Raw genomic sequence first — 17,198 nt, forward strand, 5'->3', positions numbered from 1 at the left:
AGTCTTACGAGTGCACGGAGTCATACACATTCAACAGTTTTGACAATATTCATTTAACTGCAGCCAATTAAAACTCAGGTAACAAAATGAATGGCTCTCTGGCCCTCACTCTAAAGACATTTTTAACTATTTCTCATGAATAACTGACAAATTCAGTTATTCAGCGGGGACATAATTTTATTCTCTCTGCTGAGGTTTCTTTATTGAAAGAGATAAGTGAAAGCAAATATACCCACAAAGAATATCCAGTCTAAATATATTGGCAGGAAAAGGAAAGATAGATAAAGCTCAGTTCAGTTTGAAAATGCAAATACTTCTGTGGGTTTTTTGAGGGTGTGTGTGGGTGATGTGATGTAAACTGTATCCTTGGGGTCTGCTCTGGAAATAAAGCTGAAGTAGCCCCCAGCTTGACTAATACTGTCATCTGAGATGGGAACATTTAGAAAACATAACATCTGTGAGGCGTTTTTGTTTTTTTCTTAAACTGTTTTGGAGATCTCAGTAGAAAGAAAGGCAGCACACACTCCTCTAAGCTCTTTCCCCTGAATAATCTAGCATTACAAATTCACAAGGTATGCTCAAAACCAGCACCTGCTCTTCGTGCTATTTTTATAGACAGCGCCTGAGTCACATAAGCTAAATGAGCCTCTTTTTAGAGTTTGCAGTCTGTCCAAAGCCCTCCTTAATACCCCAAGCAATTTCATTAGAATCCAAAATTAGCATGTTGTTATTGTTTTTAAAACGAGACAACACAATAACAATCCAGCCCAAATCAATTATGTTAAACGTACTTCTTATTTTACAGCTGTAGGGAAATATCATATAGTGTGACCTAAGTGGGAGGAGACGAGGGGGTGCTTGCTCTTCAATTTTCATTTCCATCAGTCTCCTCTACCGATATGGAATTCTCATGGGTGTCTTGGAGCAAGTTATCTCCTCAAAAAGAAAAAGAAAAAGACAATTGTTGATGGGGTGGGGGTGCTGGAAATATCTGGGTTGCGATGCATTACATCCCTAAATCTATGTGCAGAACATTTCTGCAAAAAGTTTATTTTTCCGACCAGCTTCATTTTCATCTTTGTCTCCTTCTGTTGCAGGAAAATGGAAAAAATGAGAAATGGTAACTGCAGTGCACGGCAGCTGAGAAGGAAATCACACTTAAAACCATGAGGGACATGTAGTGTTGACACTGTAATTAATACCCAAATTGTTTCTGTAGTTTGGAAGCTGCTCCACATGTCTTTTTTTTGGCTTAATCCACCGCTAAACATGATTACTGGAACAACTCCACTTGCTCACAGATTTTGTTATGCATAAGGGTTCATAAAGTGGGGTTTCCAAAGAACCGCACCATCCTTGAGTGAAACACAAAAACGCATCTGAGAAATCCACATGTAGACTGCAGTCCAGTGCTGTAGCTTCCAGTCAGAAACATGAGGTGAGCAAATACAGCCAGCCTGTTTCTCTCCTGCAGGAATCTTTGGCATTGCCAAGAAACGCTCATTGAAATGATGAAAAGTGACTCATCCACAGATGAGAGCAACCGAGGAAGTTGCTTTGCTTTTTCTTCTTTGTAAACTCTCAATAATTGACAGTCTGTGAAGATTTTATTAGTGACTTCATAACAACAGGCCCCCTTTCCTGCACCTTCACAAATGATTTTATTTAATTTAAATGTACACAAGAAATCCCTCGTGCACAAATCAGACACAAAATATTTTCCCACTCACTGTCTTGTTTTCTCAGGCAAAAGCACGGAGCATTGGCAAACACAACAGCCTTCTTTTGATCTATACTGCTTATTAATTCAATCTGCTTGTTTGTCTGCCTGTTCAGCATATCCTGGTGGAAAAAAAGTGAAGCAAGCTCTTTGTTTTGTTTTATATGAGCACTTTTCACCCTGGATGACTAGGCAAGCATCTCATCATTGGTTATTGTGCTGCAGCATGTTCACTGACAAAGACATCAGCATGTGACTCACTCCTCACTCTCCTACTGTAATGAGAGCTCTTCCCCAGCTGGTGCTGCAGTCGCTGCTGTTGCATGTATGCTGGCACGGCAGAGCCGCGTTTAACCCTCTCACAGAGGGGATTCGGCTATGCAAATTTAGTTTCTTCATTCTTAAGGAGTAAGGCGTACTTCAGTTTTTGTCAGCATAACTAAAAAAAAAAAGCACATTCATCAACCTGATTCAGCTGCAGCATAGTGACACCAACAATGCTTACAAACTGGAACATGCACAGAGCACACAGCAAGTAACAAATTAGCAGCTTTAAGAAATAAGTAATTCAAATAGCTGGGTGAAATGTTTGACATTTTAAATAAAACAAGCTGTTGAAGCCAGCTAAAATTATTGTAATTAATGTGCATGTTAGCTAATGTAATAGCTAACATATGGTGTATTGTATGGCTATTAAGGCCCCAGTTTGAATTCACCCCAGGTTTACTGGCTGTCATTCCCCTGCTGTTTCTCAGCTTCCTTATCTTCTGTCTACTGTCCTATTCAATAAAGAAAAAAAAAATGAAATGATAGAGATTAAGCTACATACTAACCTTTATTATAGCGGTTAATAGACAACAGAATTAACTGTTAGCTAGTGTAAAAATTGAAAGGCAGTGGCTTGAAACTGTAAATACTAAAGGGGAATTAATCAGTTACTAAGAGTAGGAAAAAGTTGCAGCTGATGGTGACTTTGGAAGAAAATGCAAGTAAAATATCAAAAATGTAATGAATAACTGAAATAGCTGAGCTTAATTCAGGGAATAATCCTTTTACAAAAGTCATGTGATACAGCACAGGAAAAGCCGGCCAAAGATTGAGCTTGAGAATCTTGGTAAATACAGCCAAGCAATGATGCGATGCAGAGTTCTAATATTTTGATTTCACCATTTGCAAACATTTTCAAAACTATGTGTGATAAATGTAGTCTGCGGAGCAGTTTGTGATGCATAAATTGCAGATAATGCAGCACTTCCCAAAATCCTCACCCTGTAAACCTATTGACTATAATAGGAAAACTCATACTTGATGAGGCCACACTCAGCCGAAGGTATGATCTGGCCAGTCAGACTTTCAAATTTTCCTCCCTAGTGATGCTGGTGACCTTTTCTTCTTTGTGACAATACCAAAGAAGAAAAGTGCAGACAATCGCTTTTTGCCTTTTTACTAAATCACCATAAATTAAAGAAGGGACACAGTTTGACAAGTTAAAAGTCATGGAGATAGATTAAAAAAATCTGCTTTTTTAAGCCAGCAGTATTAATATTTTAGGAAACAAACAAGTAAAGTGGTGTTTGCGGGCTGCACCACACCCGTTGTGCTCATCTGATACACTGTGGGGGTATGTACAACAACAACAACAGAAAAAAAAGTTGAGAGCCATTGATAATGTGCACCACAACCAACAATCACAACAGAATATAACATCATTGCTCTTCTTTGTCAAAGTGACTGCCGCAATAATAGGACACCGTGTGGGAAATGTTAGCTTGTTCTGTTGGCATTTTGTTCACTGTGTGAAATTTTGAGCTGGGTAGGCTACAGCTCTGCTGTTCAATAATCATAATGGTTGACAACACAAAGGGAAATGTACTTTCCTGCATGCAGCAAAGAGAATGGTGCAGTTATACAGATTTCAAAGCTGCTCCTCTGTCTCTTTCTGGCAAAACCACCTACACCCCATGACTCAGTCTGTGTTTGCTTTTGCTTTAAGAACAACTCAAGCATCTCAATTACTCAGCCAGTTCCTTCAGATTGTGAAGGGCTTTTCAGATATGAATCCAACTATAGAACTTCACATTACAAAAATCAGAGAAAGAATTTTTGCTTCCAAGAAAGGCCATCCTTCCTGATTTATTTGTCATTACATTTGAACATGTCTTTATTTGCAATATGTACATGTTGCCGTCACACAAGATAGGAAAGAAATCCCAAAGATAATGTAACAACATTGTTTTTCTTTAACGCGGCTTAAAGCACGACACGAAGAGATCACTATCAACCTGGCATTCAGCAAACTTCTTTGTTGCATGGATGTGTAGCTCATCACAATGAGGAAAAAAAAGAATAACAGCATTAAAACTTACGTATTGTTGTAACACTTTGCACAATACCATGTTGCCAAAGAAGCCAGCTAAAAACACATCATTTGAATGACACGCTACAAAACACAAAGTATCTTCATCGCTATCAGCAATAAAACTTTCTCCGTGAGATGAAAACAAACTTTCGCTATAGGTACAGTGATGGTGATGTGTGCATACACTGCAATCAGTAGCTTGTGAGTTAAGTTTGGGACAAGTGGTCAAAAAGGTGTCAAAGGTTATCAGACTAAACATATACAGATACATTATCCTGTCTTCAGAACCCCTTAAGAGTGCACTGTGGTCCATTTCTGACTTATTTTAGTCAGAAGATGATTGTTTACCCATAAAGGCAGTAAAAGACAACATTCAAAAGAAACTTTGGGGTTTTTGAATTAAACTGCAGCTCGGACCCCAAACTTCAAGCTTCCTCTTGTAGAGAATATGTAAAGATATTCACTCGTCATTAGCACATGAGAACAGAGTTACATTTTAGCCTAAAAATTTCACAGAACCAAGGATGTGTGTAAATGGATTGTTTACTTGCCTGGTTTGACAGCAAGCAGTGACATCAAAAGTGGCTTATTAGTGAAATTAATGTGGTTGTGCTATTTTAGGGCTATGCTCCAGAGAATATGCATTCCTTCAGAAAAAGCCATTAATGGGAGCTAATTGTGCACCATAACTGTCAGGTATGACTAATGCAGGACCTGTGCAGGGTAGCAAAGTGTATATCATCCCCTCTTGAGGCTTCACTGCTTGAAATAGTATCTGCCAGACTTGTGTAAAAACACAAGCTAAAATATCAGTAATTAATAAGCCCTTCTTGCAGACAATCTGTGAACTTGTCTGTTGAACGTCTTCACCTTCAAAGTGTGAAGGAACAAAGCGAAATCTCCCCTGTTTTATTAGCTGGAATAAGGGAAAGTGGGAAAAGGCATTGTGCAAAATATGAGCCTTTTGGTTTGTTTTTTAATTTAACTCAGTTGAATTTATGATTAAGGAAAGCTCTAAATCAAATAAATGATCAGAGCTAAAATCAGGACTACCACACTTGGAAAAGTCTACATATATATATATATATACATATATTAGGAGTGCAACAATACTCGTATCGATATTGAACCGTTCGATACAGTGCTTTCGGTTTGAACAATACCAAATTTTTTATTTATTTTATCAACTTTTCTTCTGACGATGCTGTCTGTGTTAAGAGCTCAGTGGATCTGCGTTCGACTACTCCGCCTAGGCTGCACTGTCGAGTGCAGATCCACTGAGCGCAGCACAAGCTAGCAAGACAGAAGCTAAGCTCGTTGCAACATGGCAACTGCCTCAACGGTACCCGAAATTGAACCTCCCCCACCCTCATTCTCTGTATTGAACTCTCTTTTCCAAAGATGAGTGATTCCTCGATCAGATAGATTTATTTGTTTTATTATTTTGCTTTTGTTGTTTCAGCAACATTAAATTTAAAACTGTACTTTTGAGTTAAAATATATATTCATAATTTTAATAAATGACAAATTAAAAAGGCATGAACATTTTTTTGTATCGAAAAAATATCGACCCGTGACACCAAAGTATCGAACCGAACCGTGAATTTTGTGTATCGTTGCACCCCTAATATATATATATATATATATACACACAGTTAGAAGTCTGGAATCTATATACGTCACCAAATGTTGCATTTCCTTGCTTCAGATTCACTGCTAGGCCTTTACTGTGGTCACATTTAATTGCTTATTATTGGGTTTGTATTTAACGACATGCTCGGTTCAGACAGATACGCACGAATTACTTCACCATTGAAGGATATGTAACTGTTTTGCCTTGGGTTGCTTTTGCAGTATGCTTTCCATTTCCACTGTGAAGTTCAGTGTGATCAGTTTTACAGCTACAGCTGAATCTGAGCAGAGTGTAGTCGTGTCATTATCATCAATAAACACCAGTGACTCAGTTCCACTACCAAATGCCACATTTGACCATTTGAATCTACTCCAGATCTTTTATTTGCTTAATTTATAATACAACGGTGCAGAAAACCAGGCCTCACCTGGCTGTGTAACTGCTTGTTAGTCCATTGTCCAATTATAAGTATTTTTTGAGCCTCTTGAAATTAAATACTAATTAAATACTTCTGTTAAACCACTTGAATGAAATCGGAAAGTCTGCACATCTTGATCGTTTGATTTCCAACAAACCAGAATTTACACAATTAAGTCTTTGTCCAAAAACCAAGAACCTAACTGTATGTAAGTCCTGCTTTGAACTGACATTATGTACTTTATGTATATGGCATCCTTAAATGGCTCATGCTTCATTTCATATTTCATGCTGTGTTATCAGATGTATCACTTGTAGAAACACTGGACACCATTTGCCCTGAATATCTGGCCATCTCACATCTGTGCTTTACTTCAAAGGCCATAAATGAAAATTAGTTTAAGCAGTATTAATGAAGACACTTTTTAAACAGTAGAGAACACAAAAGGACAAACATTAAAAAAACAAACAAAATAAAGCAAATTTGTATGTATGTAGGCAAACATATCTGCATGAGCAGATTTTAGGAGTACTAGGGATTTGACAGATGGCTAGCTTTACTGAGGAAAAATGCAGGCCTGTGGCTCCATTGAGATTTTTCTGATTCATGCCAGTGCATTTGTTTTAATGAGAAGGGAACCGTGTTCCCTATTATAATTATTATTATTTTGATTTTCAAGAGTTTGATCCTTTATTGATGAACGCTCTATATTTTTTTTCTTATGTCCCTCTGGAAATAAGTCCTTTGTCATGGTTTAAGAAAGTGTAAATATTCTCACATCTTCTTTTTTTATTTTATTTAAATCTTGGGGTGTGAGGCAGTCAGCCCAGAGACAAATGCATTTTTGAGCTGATGGGGGCAGATTATAGTATATTAAAGACAATCCTAGGTGGCAAACTGAGATGATACAGGGCAAGACTCCACAGGGCAGCTCCAATTTTAACAGCAGCTCAAACAACAACAGTATAGTATTGGTTTAGGTGAATAAGTTACACTGTGTTGATCTGAACCTTCCTAAACCTCTGCTTGTTAATAATTGGTTAAGTTCAATAGGTTACTGTATGAGCTTCTCTCTTCAAAGTTTCTTTAGGGCTTGTGGAACCTAAAAATCCGTCAGGAGAGGATGAAGCAAACATGGATTTAAGCCATTGCAATGCAAACTGGGCTCCAACATGGAATGCTTCCTTTACTCAAACCCTCTGTCTCAGCAGTCTCTCTCAATCCACAGGCCTCCCTCTTCTTGCCCTCTTGCTTGACCTCTCTCCAGTCACTGTGGCAAATCTTGGCTGACAGAGGGCCTGCAGGGAGAGAAGTCTGGAACAAAAGGAAGGTGGAGGGGGGGAAAAATTGTACATCCTGGAAAAACTTTCCTCAAAGTCTGCAGGCGCAGTGACATTCCCCAGAGGACGGTGTTCTCTTCCTGGGCTCCCTGGAGGTGTTTGGAAAGAAGGTGTGACTGCTATATGTGCCCTGGTTTAGAAAGGTAGGCAATGAGCGCTACCACTACCCCTACATACACACCGGTGCCTATAGTGATGGAGAGGGCAGCTAAGAACAAAGCCCTTCGGGAGGCGATGTTGGCCAGCGGGAAGTCACCTTTGTTCACTGCCTTAGTGGTCTGTAAAAGAGAAAACAAAGAAGAAGAAGAAGAAAGTCAGAGGCTGATATCATTTGCAACGACTTCAAGAGAAATGGTGAGCCACTGAAAAATATGTTGTTTATCGTTTCTATTGCAATGTAAAACCTAAAGTCATGGAAATGGAGAGACCAACTGACTGACCTGTGCAAATAAATACATGAACTGAATAAAAAATGCATTGCAGGACTAAGAAATCGCAATCAGTGTGAAAATGTGAAGGACAGGAGGTTATGGTCACCTCAGCTGCTATCACTGAATGACAAAAATCGTATGGGGAGAAACAAGATAGATAATTTATCATTGAACTAAAAAAATAATAATTATTTTCATATTTATATATCACACAGTTAATCCATGCTTTCAAGTCACAGAGTGTAAAGCTGGTTCTTTGTGTGCCCACACTGCTTTTTTCCCCCTCCAAAGAGTGACTCCCACTGACATGACCCATTTACAACAGGCACATATAGATCCTCTTCACGAGCCCCTGTTAGTGTAGCTAGAAAAAGCAGCCGTTAAACCGCAGTAAATACTAGTTTTTGTTTTCAATCAAATAAGAATCCTAAAATTGGTGTTATATTTTGTCCTCTGACATACATTTATTTTTCAAGCAATCTGCTTTTATAACAAAAACCACTCTGAGAGCACAAACCTCTGCCAAGGCTTCTCGTTGTCTGGGCAGTATTTGGTTTCAAGGAAATGGGAAATGGCATTGAGATCTTTATGCATTCATTTTGCTTTCTTTGTTCTTTTTATTCATTCTTTAAGAAGTGTGTTGTACAATAAAAAGTAATTTCAGGCTTTTCTTTTTTCTCTGTTGAAACCCATTTTAATATACTTGACATGTTTTTCAGTACAATTATGTTTTACTTTACTTACTAAACTTAATTTTAAATGTTTAGTGATAAATGTCAAGCGAAAACGTTTCTATTGATTTTTTGTTTGATAGTTTTGTTTTCCAAGTAAAATCATACTTGTTCATGAGCATGTATTCAAATTGTTATGTATTTAAACACTTAGCCTTTTACTGTAATGTATATAACAACATCAAAATAAAATATTAATAATATTATAATAAATATAATATTTATTCACTGTTTTCCCATACATTGTCAATACAAACAATGGCAGTGATAAACATATTTTTAAATACCTACAGCTTTACTATCACTTTGACTTTCAGATCAACCTATTAACATTAAAGGAAAGGTCAAAGGTCAAATGGGGAATGATATTTTATATCGTTATACTGTACTGTACTTTCAATACTAAGAATCATAGTTTATAGGTGAAGTTATAAGGCTTTTGTCAGTTTTTAAATCCATTAATCATTAAGCTGACCTTTAAGACCTTGTAGGATGAAAGCCAAGTTTTAATGAATTGTTAACATTACCCAACTCTACACACATACAAAGTTTTATCAGAAGTGATTCAAAACTATTTGAGCTTTTCTGTGTTTACAGACATGAATGATGACACGCATGCAGGTACTGCAGCCTTTTTTTCTAAGTACATATGCCAACTGGAAAACCAATTGACAAAAAGAAAAATATATATATGTATGTATACATTTACAATATAATCACGTATATATGATTTGCAATTTGACTAAATTTGATTTGTATATTTAATCTGTCTGATTTGCGTTTCCAGGAAACTACTGACTTTGTGTTTTACAGTGCAAACACTGAAGCGATTATGTTGCATGATTCAGCGTAATGAATATAAGCTTGAGCATTAATATAGTGTATTTTTAGAAGTGTATTAGAAGAGTCTATGGTAAAAGAAGAAACTAAATGAACACTGTGAGATTAACAATGGGCAGTACTTACATTCTCAGAAATAACAATTATTTGATACGTAATAACTTCAGAAATAAACAGACTGAAACTTGGTTATGTTTTGAAGTGGTCCGTTTCCTGCCTCATTAGTCACTGTAGATGTATATTAAACATGTTGGTTGTATTTAAACACATCTAAATGTAATCATGTAGGCGAAAAATTCATCCTAATTTTGTGGTGATTGTAATGTGAAGTCTGGGCTCCAAAACACTGAGCTGAAAATGATTATAAAGCAGGGAGCTGCAGAGTTGTGCAGTGTTTGGATGTAGTATTTGGAATCTACATCAAAACATACATTTTTTTAGCATTTATCATCACACTATAATTATTGTAATATATGCATGCATGTATGTTTCCTATCTCCCACACATAGGGCGGGGGATTTGCTAGTTAATAATGGTAAATAGAGAATCTCCTCTCTAAAGCAGGAGCAGGTATAAAGACTTGTGGTTGCTGTGCTATGTAACCTTTAGCTATCTTCTTGTTCAAATGGATTTCCTCGCCAGAAGGGAAAGGAAGGGAAAATAGACTATTTTGATTTCTCTTTTTCATTTAGTTCACTGAGTGGAGGTTATCCCTGAAGCAGAAATTACAGAGCATAAACTGTTATATTGGCGTTTTTTGGCCTTTGTATTGGCTTTTTAAGTTTCTTGTTTCATTTTTCTTCCACTAAATTAAAATAAATTCAGTTTTTTTATTACAATGCCTTACTGTATTTACTACTTTTTTTTTCTTCACAGCAGTCAAAGATTCAGCAGTCTCCAGTGTTCAACATGTTTATAAATTACAACCATAATTCAATGTGCCAACAACACAACACAGTCAGATGGGTGTGAACCTGTGCTAACAGAATTTTGAAATGCACTGTGTGGATGCATGAAATGGCCTTCATTATTCTTGTATCCAATTTAATAATGATGTGTGGCATGTGAGTATGATGAAGTTGGCCTTAGGGTCACACTAGCTCACTCTGCCACTTTCATTTTGGAGGTGAGCCACAGCACCAAGTACATGAGGTAACATTTCTTACTAAAAATCAAGGTTAACAGGGATTGCACTGCTACTCAGGTGCAGCTCTCTCAGTAGTCAGAGAGTTTGCATCTGGCAGAGGCAGGGAGTGGAACCCTAAACACAAAGTCTCCATTAAAAAAAAAAAGAGCTATACTTGGTTTGACCTTTGACTTTGAAAGTCTTGCATATGAGTTGCTTTTGTAGAATTGCTTTGCTCAACATAAGGGAAAACTGAGAAGAATTCTGAAATCTTCTTCTCATTGAGAAGAGCGAGCTGGTTCAGGTATGTAGTCTAATAGCATCTTTCTTTATTTAAGTGTGGTCTTGTTGGATATCTGAGGGGAGAGAAGAAATACTGACTGGAGTAAGGATTACTTGAAGTTTACTTTTTTAACATAGTATAATCTGAGATAGTTCTCGAGGCTTTCTGAAGGCCTTTCAAAGTTGCTTTTCCTTGAAGATTGGCTGTTTGGTTTTTTCTTGTGCTAGTCATATAAATAGTAAAACAAAATCTGTCTTTGTAACATTAAGCCAGTATAATGTTTAAGTATTGCACTTAAAATTTAATATTTTATACAGTACTGTATAATGCTAATACTGTTTTTAGCCGCCTGTAACAAAAACACATAATTTATTCTAATTTCTTTAGTTGAATCTACAAAAAAAAAAAAGCCAAAGATGACATAACACAGTATTTTTGTAGCAATAAGGTGATTCCCAAATAGCTGTTAGCTGAAAACGTATCTTGGCATCGAGTGCAACATGTCCTTAAACAAAATGAGGACATTTTCCTTCAGGAAAATGAGGATAGTAGAGAAAATAGAGAGTGGAAGATGCAATAAAAAGTGGCAAGACTATTTCCTAAACTATATTTGAAGGTGATGCTGACATTTTTTACTATTTACAAAGAAGAAAATCCAGCAATGACGTTTGACAGGACCCGAGAGATGCATCTGGCTCTTCAGTTGATCCATCTACTTGCGTCATTAGAAATGGTCTTACTGGGAGACCATGTGAAACATACAGTGGAACAGTATCAGCCATAGATTGGCCTCCCCAGAGTTCGGACCGCAACATTTTTGAAGCAGTGTGGGAACATCTTGACAGAACAGAACAAAAGGCAGCACACATCTAAAAAGAGCTTTAAATGTCCTTCAAGAAACCTGGAGAACTATTCATCAATCAGACTCAGAATACTTTATTAATCCCTAAGAAAATTATTTGGTCACAGTTGCTCCAAGACAATAAGAACAGTAACAGACTGAACTAAATTAAATAATACAATATATTACAAAGTGACAAATTTAAGAAATTGGCTCTAATACATGCAAACAGCTTAGTTCAGTCTTTCTTCAATAATGAAGGTGCTCATACCAATTATTGACATTCAAACTTATTAGAATTGTGCAAACTCTGTGTTTGCCTTAGAAACTGTATTATGTTTGCACGTTTTAATAAATCGCCGCACCTACTTCCTGTTCTACCAGCAAAATATAAGGAAATATTGGAAGGCTCAACTCTTTCGCACATTACAGTACAGTTTACAGAAATACAGTGATAACAAAGAATGAGTGCAGTGTGCGATAAATCTAATGTAAAATATATATTGAAATTTCTATTAGGAAGATTGTCTTGATGCTAGCTCTGTTTAGATTACTGCACATCCCTCTCTCCCGTTTCCCCACTTCAAACTCATCACTTTTTCCTGAGGTCATTTATTCTCTGCCAAACCAATCAGATTGTGCTTTCTCTCCCACTGCCAGGTGTTATTTTAGTGTGGAATTAATGCAATTCTCTTCAACCTTACTGGTGGGTTCTTCACATCCCTCCAGTTCTCATGTCATCACTCCTCGTCCACCACCAGGGTCTAGACTCCATAAAATGACTAACCCGTTAAAATAATGACATCACAATGGGGTCTACTCACAAAAGGCTAATGGCATATTTCTTTTCCCTTTTGTGCATATTAAGTCGAATACATTATTTTAATTACTCTTTAAGTGTCTTGCTTTATCGCTCTCTCCTGACAAAAATATTGTATTATTCATAGTCTCTGCCAATTTGCACTACAGTCATGCAAACAGCGACAAAGCAGCTGTACCAGAATATGACCTCTAGTTACTCATGCCTTCCTCCATTTAGCTCGAAATTCTGGATCTCATTCTCTGCAGTTTCTCACCAGGGTAAAATAACTCCAGTGAAGCAGATATAAATGAATTTTGCATATTTAGTCTGGCTTTAGCCAATTATATTAGAACAGAACGACAGGCATTGTTTATGTAGTCATTTCAATATTATGTTAAGAACATAAATGCAGACAGGATTAATAATCAGTTGTTTTCTGCTTTTAAGGAAGCATTGTTAATTGCCATGAGCTCAGAGCTCAAGAGGATTTTTTGATGCTTACTGGACGGAAAACTTTGTGTTGGGGTTGTTTTTTAGGGTACGGAGACAATTACGAAGCATTTAAACAAAATCAGATGCCTAAAACTTTCTGTATGTTTCTGCGAGTGCCCACAGCAAGTGAAGAAGATGTTTCACTGCAGATTACTGAAAAACCAATCACTTGTTTGAATTCCTGACTTTTGTGGATGTAGCCCTGGCTCAGACACAACGCATCTGTCAGAACCTTCTGTAGTTTTGCAGAATGCACGCAGAGTGGCCATTAGGAAGGGTCTTGTATCACTTTGATTGTTTGAACTTAATAAAAAAAACAGCACAAGGTATTGCCACTTTGCTCTGTTTCTCTAAGGTTGAGCAGATTTTTGAAGACAAAGTTAATAGTCCAAGACAAAGACAGCTAGATTAGAGCCAACGAGAGAGGCTCTTTAGACAAATGCCTCGAAAGGTCAGGAAGAAAATCCAGACGAAATATGTGCATTCGAGGCAGCCTTCAGCTTCCACATCAATACAGTAATCACTGGAACAGAAGCACCATTATGAGGGGTTTATGGGAAATTAGGCTTTAATTTGCTTTCAAAATGACACAAAGCACATTCTCCCTCTGACAATATATTAGCACAACCCCACAGAGGTCTTTGGGGACACTAAAATAGTTCTGACTTGTTTTGAGATTCAGACTGAAGAGGGGTTTTTTTCTACAGAGGCTATTCAAAGGGCACTCACTCGAGGGTCAGTTTCTCTGGTGCATTTGTCAAATATGATACGCAATGTTTGTCAGTTAAAATGAAATCAAGGCATTTTGTGACAAACTGAAATAATGCTGTAATGTGGACTGAGAGTGATGAAAATATCGCAGCTTAACTTTTAACACTGTCAATCATTGTATTTTTCCTTGAATACCCTTGAGAGCAAAATGGTTAGAAGCATTTAAGGCTTTATCTCCACCACCTTGACAAAATGATTGAAATGTGGTGTCATAGAAAAAAGATAACATCTGAGACTCGGCTGCATGGAGACTCGGCACCCTTAACAGGTTTTTCTTCCAAACAAACAACACTCGACGCCCCCTTCTCTGTGTCTGTGTCTCCGCCTCCCTCGCACAGACAGGCACAAATAGAGAAACAGTTTCACTATAACGAGCTCATTCATTTTCATTCTTTATTATGGCTCGTACGCCATACGATAACTTCAGGGGAGTCTTATTTGCAAGATCATGAAATAGATTGTTGCTGCTCCTCAGCCCTGCACTTTCCAGTGCAGATGTCTCAGAGCTAAGTGACGAATTTATCAGCATCTCCAAAACAAAACACTCACCCAATTAGCGGCAATAATTGAAACTCAATTCCGCTTCCCAATCAAATGCTCAAAGCTAATTTCCCTCAGATATTTATGGTATTCCAGTTATTATCAGCTGATGCGTGCGTTTGTGGGGGGAGGTTAACACTGAATCTCAAAATTGTGTACCACAAGTTACCATAAAGACATTATGCACAATAAAAGCCGTTGTCTTTGGCGAACAGCGTTACAGCAGCATATGAATGCATGTCTGTTTTTGTGTTAAGGTGTTTGCTGACGCCTTCACTCACTCGTCTCCTTGGCAAAGCAGCGGCGCTGTATTTGACTAGGCCTGACCTTCCAGTGGAACAAAAACACTATTGATCTGCCATCCACAGAGTCTATTACAGTCGCTAACGTGTTTGTTTTTAAATGTCCTTAGAGTAAGTGGTGAAGCTGATGTGCTATCATTTCTAAAATATAAATAAATAAATTTCTTTGCCCTTGTCACATCTACAGTGTTCTACAAAGACAGAAAGCTCTGCCAAAGCAATGAAATGAGCAGGGTGTGTATATGTGAAAGGAACCTGCGACAGAGGTAAATCCCTATCTTAGAAAACTGATTTCCATCCCAGTTTGCATGTTAGGTGTGTTTTAACAGTCAGGTACAGGAGTGGATAATTCATTTTCCCAGAGGGCCACATGAGAACCTGGGACTGTTGTGGAAGGTACAGCCTTCTACAACAGTCCCAGTTTCTCAAGCGGCCCCTTGAGACAATTAATTGCCCAGCCTCGGTCAGGTAGCTTGTTGTAGGTAGGCAATATTTATAAGCATGGCTTAGGGTTGCTTAAGCATTCTCTCTCAGTAGATCTATTGAAGCTTTCTGATTGAAGTAAAGGGTAAATCAATATAGTTTTCATATACGGAATTTTCTTGATGCACTGATTGGAAATTTCAAAAACGTAACTGATTTTGCTATGTGGTCCACAGCTCTTCCAAAACAGTGCCCTCAACCCAGCAGCGAGCGAAACGCATGCTTTGTTGTATCTGAAAGCTCCATTTGTCTGATTTTTACCCCCAAACATCATTGTGACAGACAGATTACCTTAGGCAACAATGCAACATCTGTTTATTGTTTTCTCTCATCAGTTCTGGACAGCACATTCTCATCCCAGGGCATCACTTACTGCTGTTCCGGCAAATGACGCAGGCAGAGATGCACACAGGGTGCGTGCCATGGAAATATTAGATTTGGAAAAATAGCTGTCTTATTTTTGAGATCTACAAAGTACTCATTTGGAGTGGCAGTGGAATAATCAGCCAGAAGAACATGGCTTTGAATTTAGGGACTTTGTTTTGCTCTTTGCTTCGCTTGCACCGCTATTTGGTTAGGTTTGGAAATTGAAACAGGGTTCGCTTGAATGCTCGCAGGATTGGGATGTTGGTATCACTAAGGATAGGATTCTAAGATTAACAAAGTCAGAATGATACTATTGATTGTGTGATGATTGCACAGTTTAGGAGGACCAGTTGCTAATCTTGCTATTTGAACCCATGTCTAAAACAAAAACACAGAAAATCAAAATTATCCTTTAATTATATTAGATAACATCCAATCCAAAAAGGAAATCTGACTCAGCTACAACTAGTTATGGTTTGTGTTGGCTTCTTTTAATGAGTCATATATTCCTCAGCCATTATATTTTTATGAAGTAAAAGCTGATAAAGATTCTGATTTTACCTACATGTTGAGTTGATATTGCCATTATTGGCCACCAGTGCAGTGCAAATGCACCGGTAAGCATACTCAGACATGTGCTCTGCTAGCTCCTATAGAATCACCACTTTCAGGTTGGTCCTTCTGAATAACGGCATGAAACGAAGACCAGTGAAGTGGGTTATTGAACTATAAAATTAAGCGATCCCAAACTTCCTCCATATCTTTGAAATCCTGACAGCTCTTCAGGAAAGCACCTTCTAAAGGGGGGAGATTGGCAGAAAAATCATCCATCCCTAAACACAGCCATCACTTCCCCATAATTACCCAGGAAGAATCAAATTAGCTCCTGACAAGATAATTCACTGACGGGCTTAGACTACTTGCGCCCAAGATAAGGCAGCTAAATGCTTGAGCTTTTGATAAGAATTTGTGGTCAGACGCAGGGCAATTTAATGAAAAGCTTGTCTGTCTCTAGCACGTTTGTGTGTTTGTATGAGCAGTGCGTGTGTTTACATGCATTTTCGGACATACTGTGTGTTTACGCTTGTGCTGATAGCCTTTTAATGTGTTGTCTTTATTATGCTGATGATTCACAGGACAGACTTGATTAGCGGCAAGACAAGAGGCACTCCCTGTGCTCTTTGGTTGACATAACATCATCAGAGTCATTTCAAAGAGAACTGAAAAGAGGGAGGAAGTCTGGCTGGAATCTATTAGATACCTATTATGTTGTGATTGCAGACGTTACTGAAAAGAAAATATTGGTAAAGCTTCTCGCTTCAGATTACGTTGTTTAGGGTCATTTTTAGTATTTTTTTATGCTGGACTGCAATAAAACATTCGTTTTTAGTGCATCAGTCAAAAGAATGCCAGTGTGTCTGCAAAATAATTACGGCTCATCTTTCCCAAGGGCTCACCATCTTTAATACATCAGCCCGCCTTTAATTGGGTTCATCTTCAGTCCTCTTGAAAAGTCTACACGTTCAGAGATCCTCTCTCATCTTATTATTTTGAATACAACCTTTCTTGGCATTTACAGATAGAACCTTGAAAGTGATTTATAGACTCTTCCTAAAGGAGGCTCTCAGCCTGTTTACAGAGCATCAAGCAGCCATTACAGATTGGCCTTGAGTTATTGATGCATAGCTCAGTAAAAATTGGCCTTGCAGTAAGCGAGTCA

At 37.8% G+C, this 17,198-nt stretch overlaps 1 protein-coding gene across 1 annotated transcript in view; it reads right to left on the reverse strand.

Moving 5' to 3' along the window:
* Positions 1–3,820: 3,820 nt before the first annotated feature.
* Positions 3,821–17,198, reverse strand: part of syndig1l (synapse differentiation inducing 1-like) — a 43,357-nt gene continuing 29,979 nt past the window's right edge. Inside the window, exon 4 of the mRNA XM_026142757.2 lies at positions 3,821–7,748. Within this exon, the coding sequence (XP_025998542.1) occupies positions 7,590–7,748 (159 nt within the window). The 3' untranslated portion in view covers positions 3,821–7,589. The remainder of the gene's footprint in view (positions 7,749–17,198) is intronic.

Source organism: Astatotilapia calliptera, chromosome 15 (assembly GCF_964374335.1).
Source record: "Astatotilapia calliptera chromosome 15, fAstCal68.1, whole genome shotgun sequence".
NCBI lineage: Eukaryota > Metazoa > Chordata > Actinopteri > Cichliformes > Cichlidae > Astatotilapia > Astatotilapia calliptera.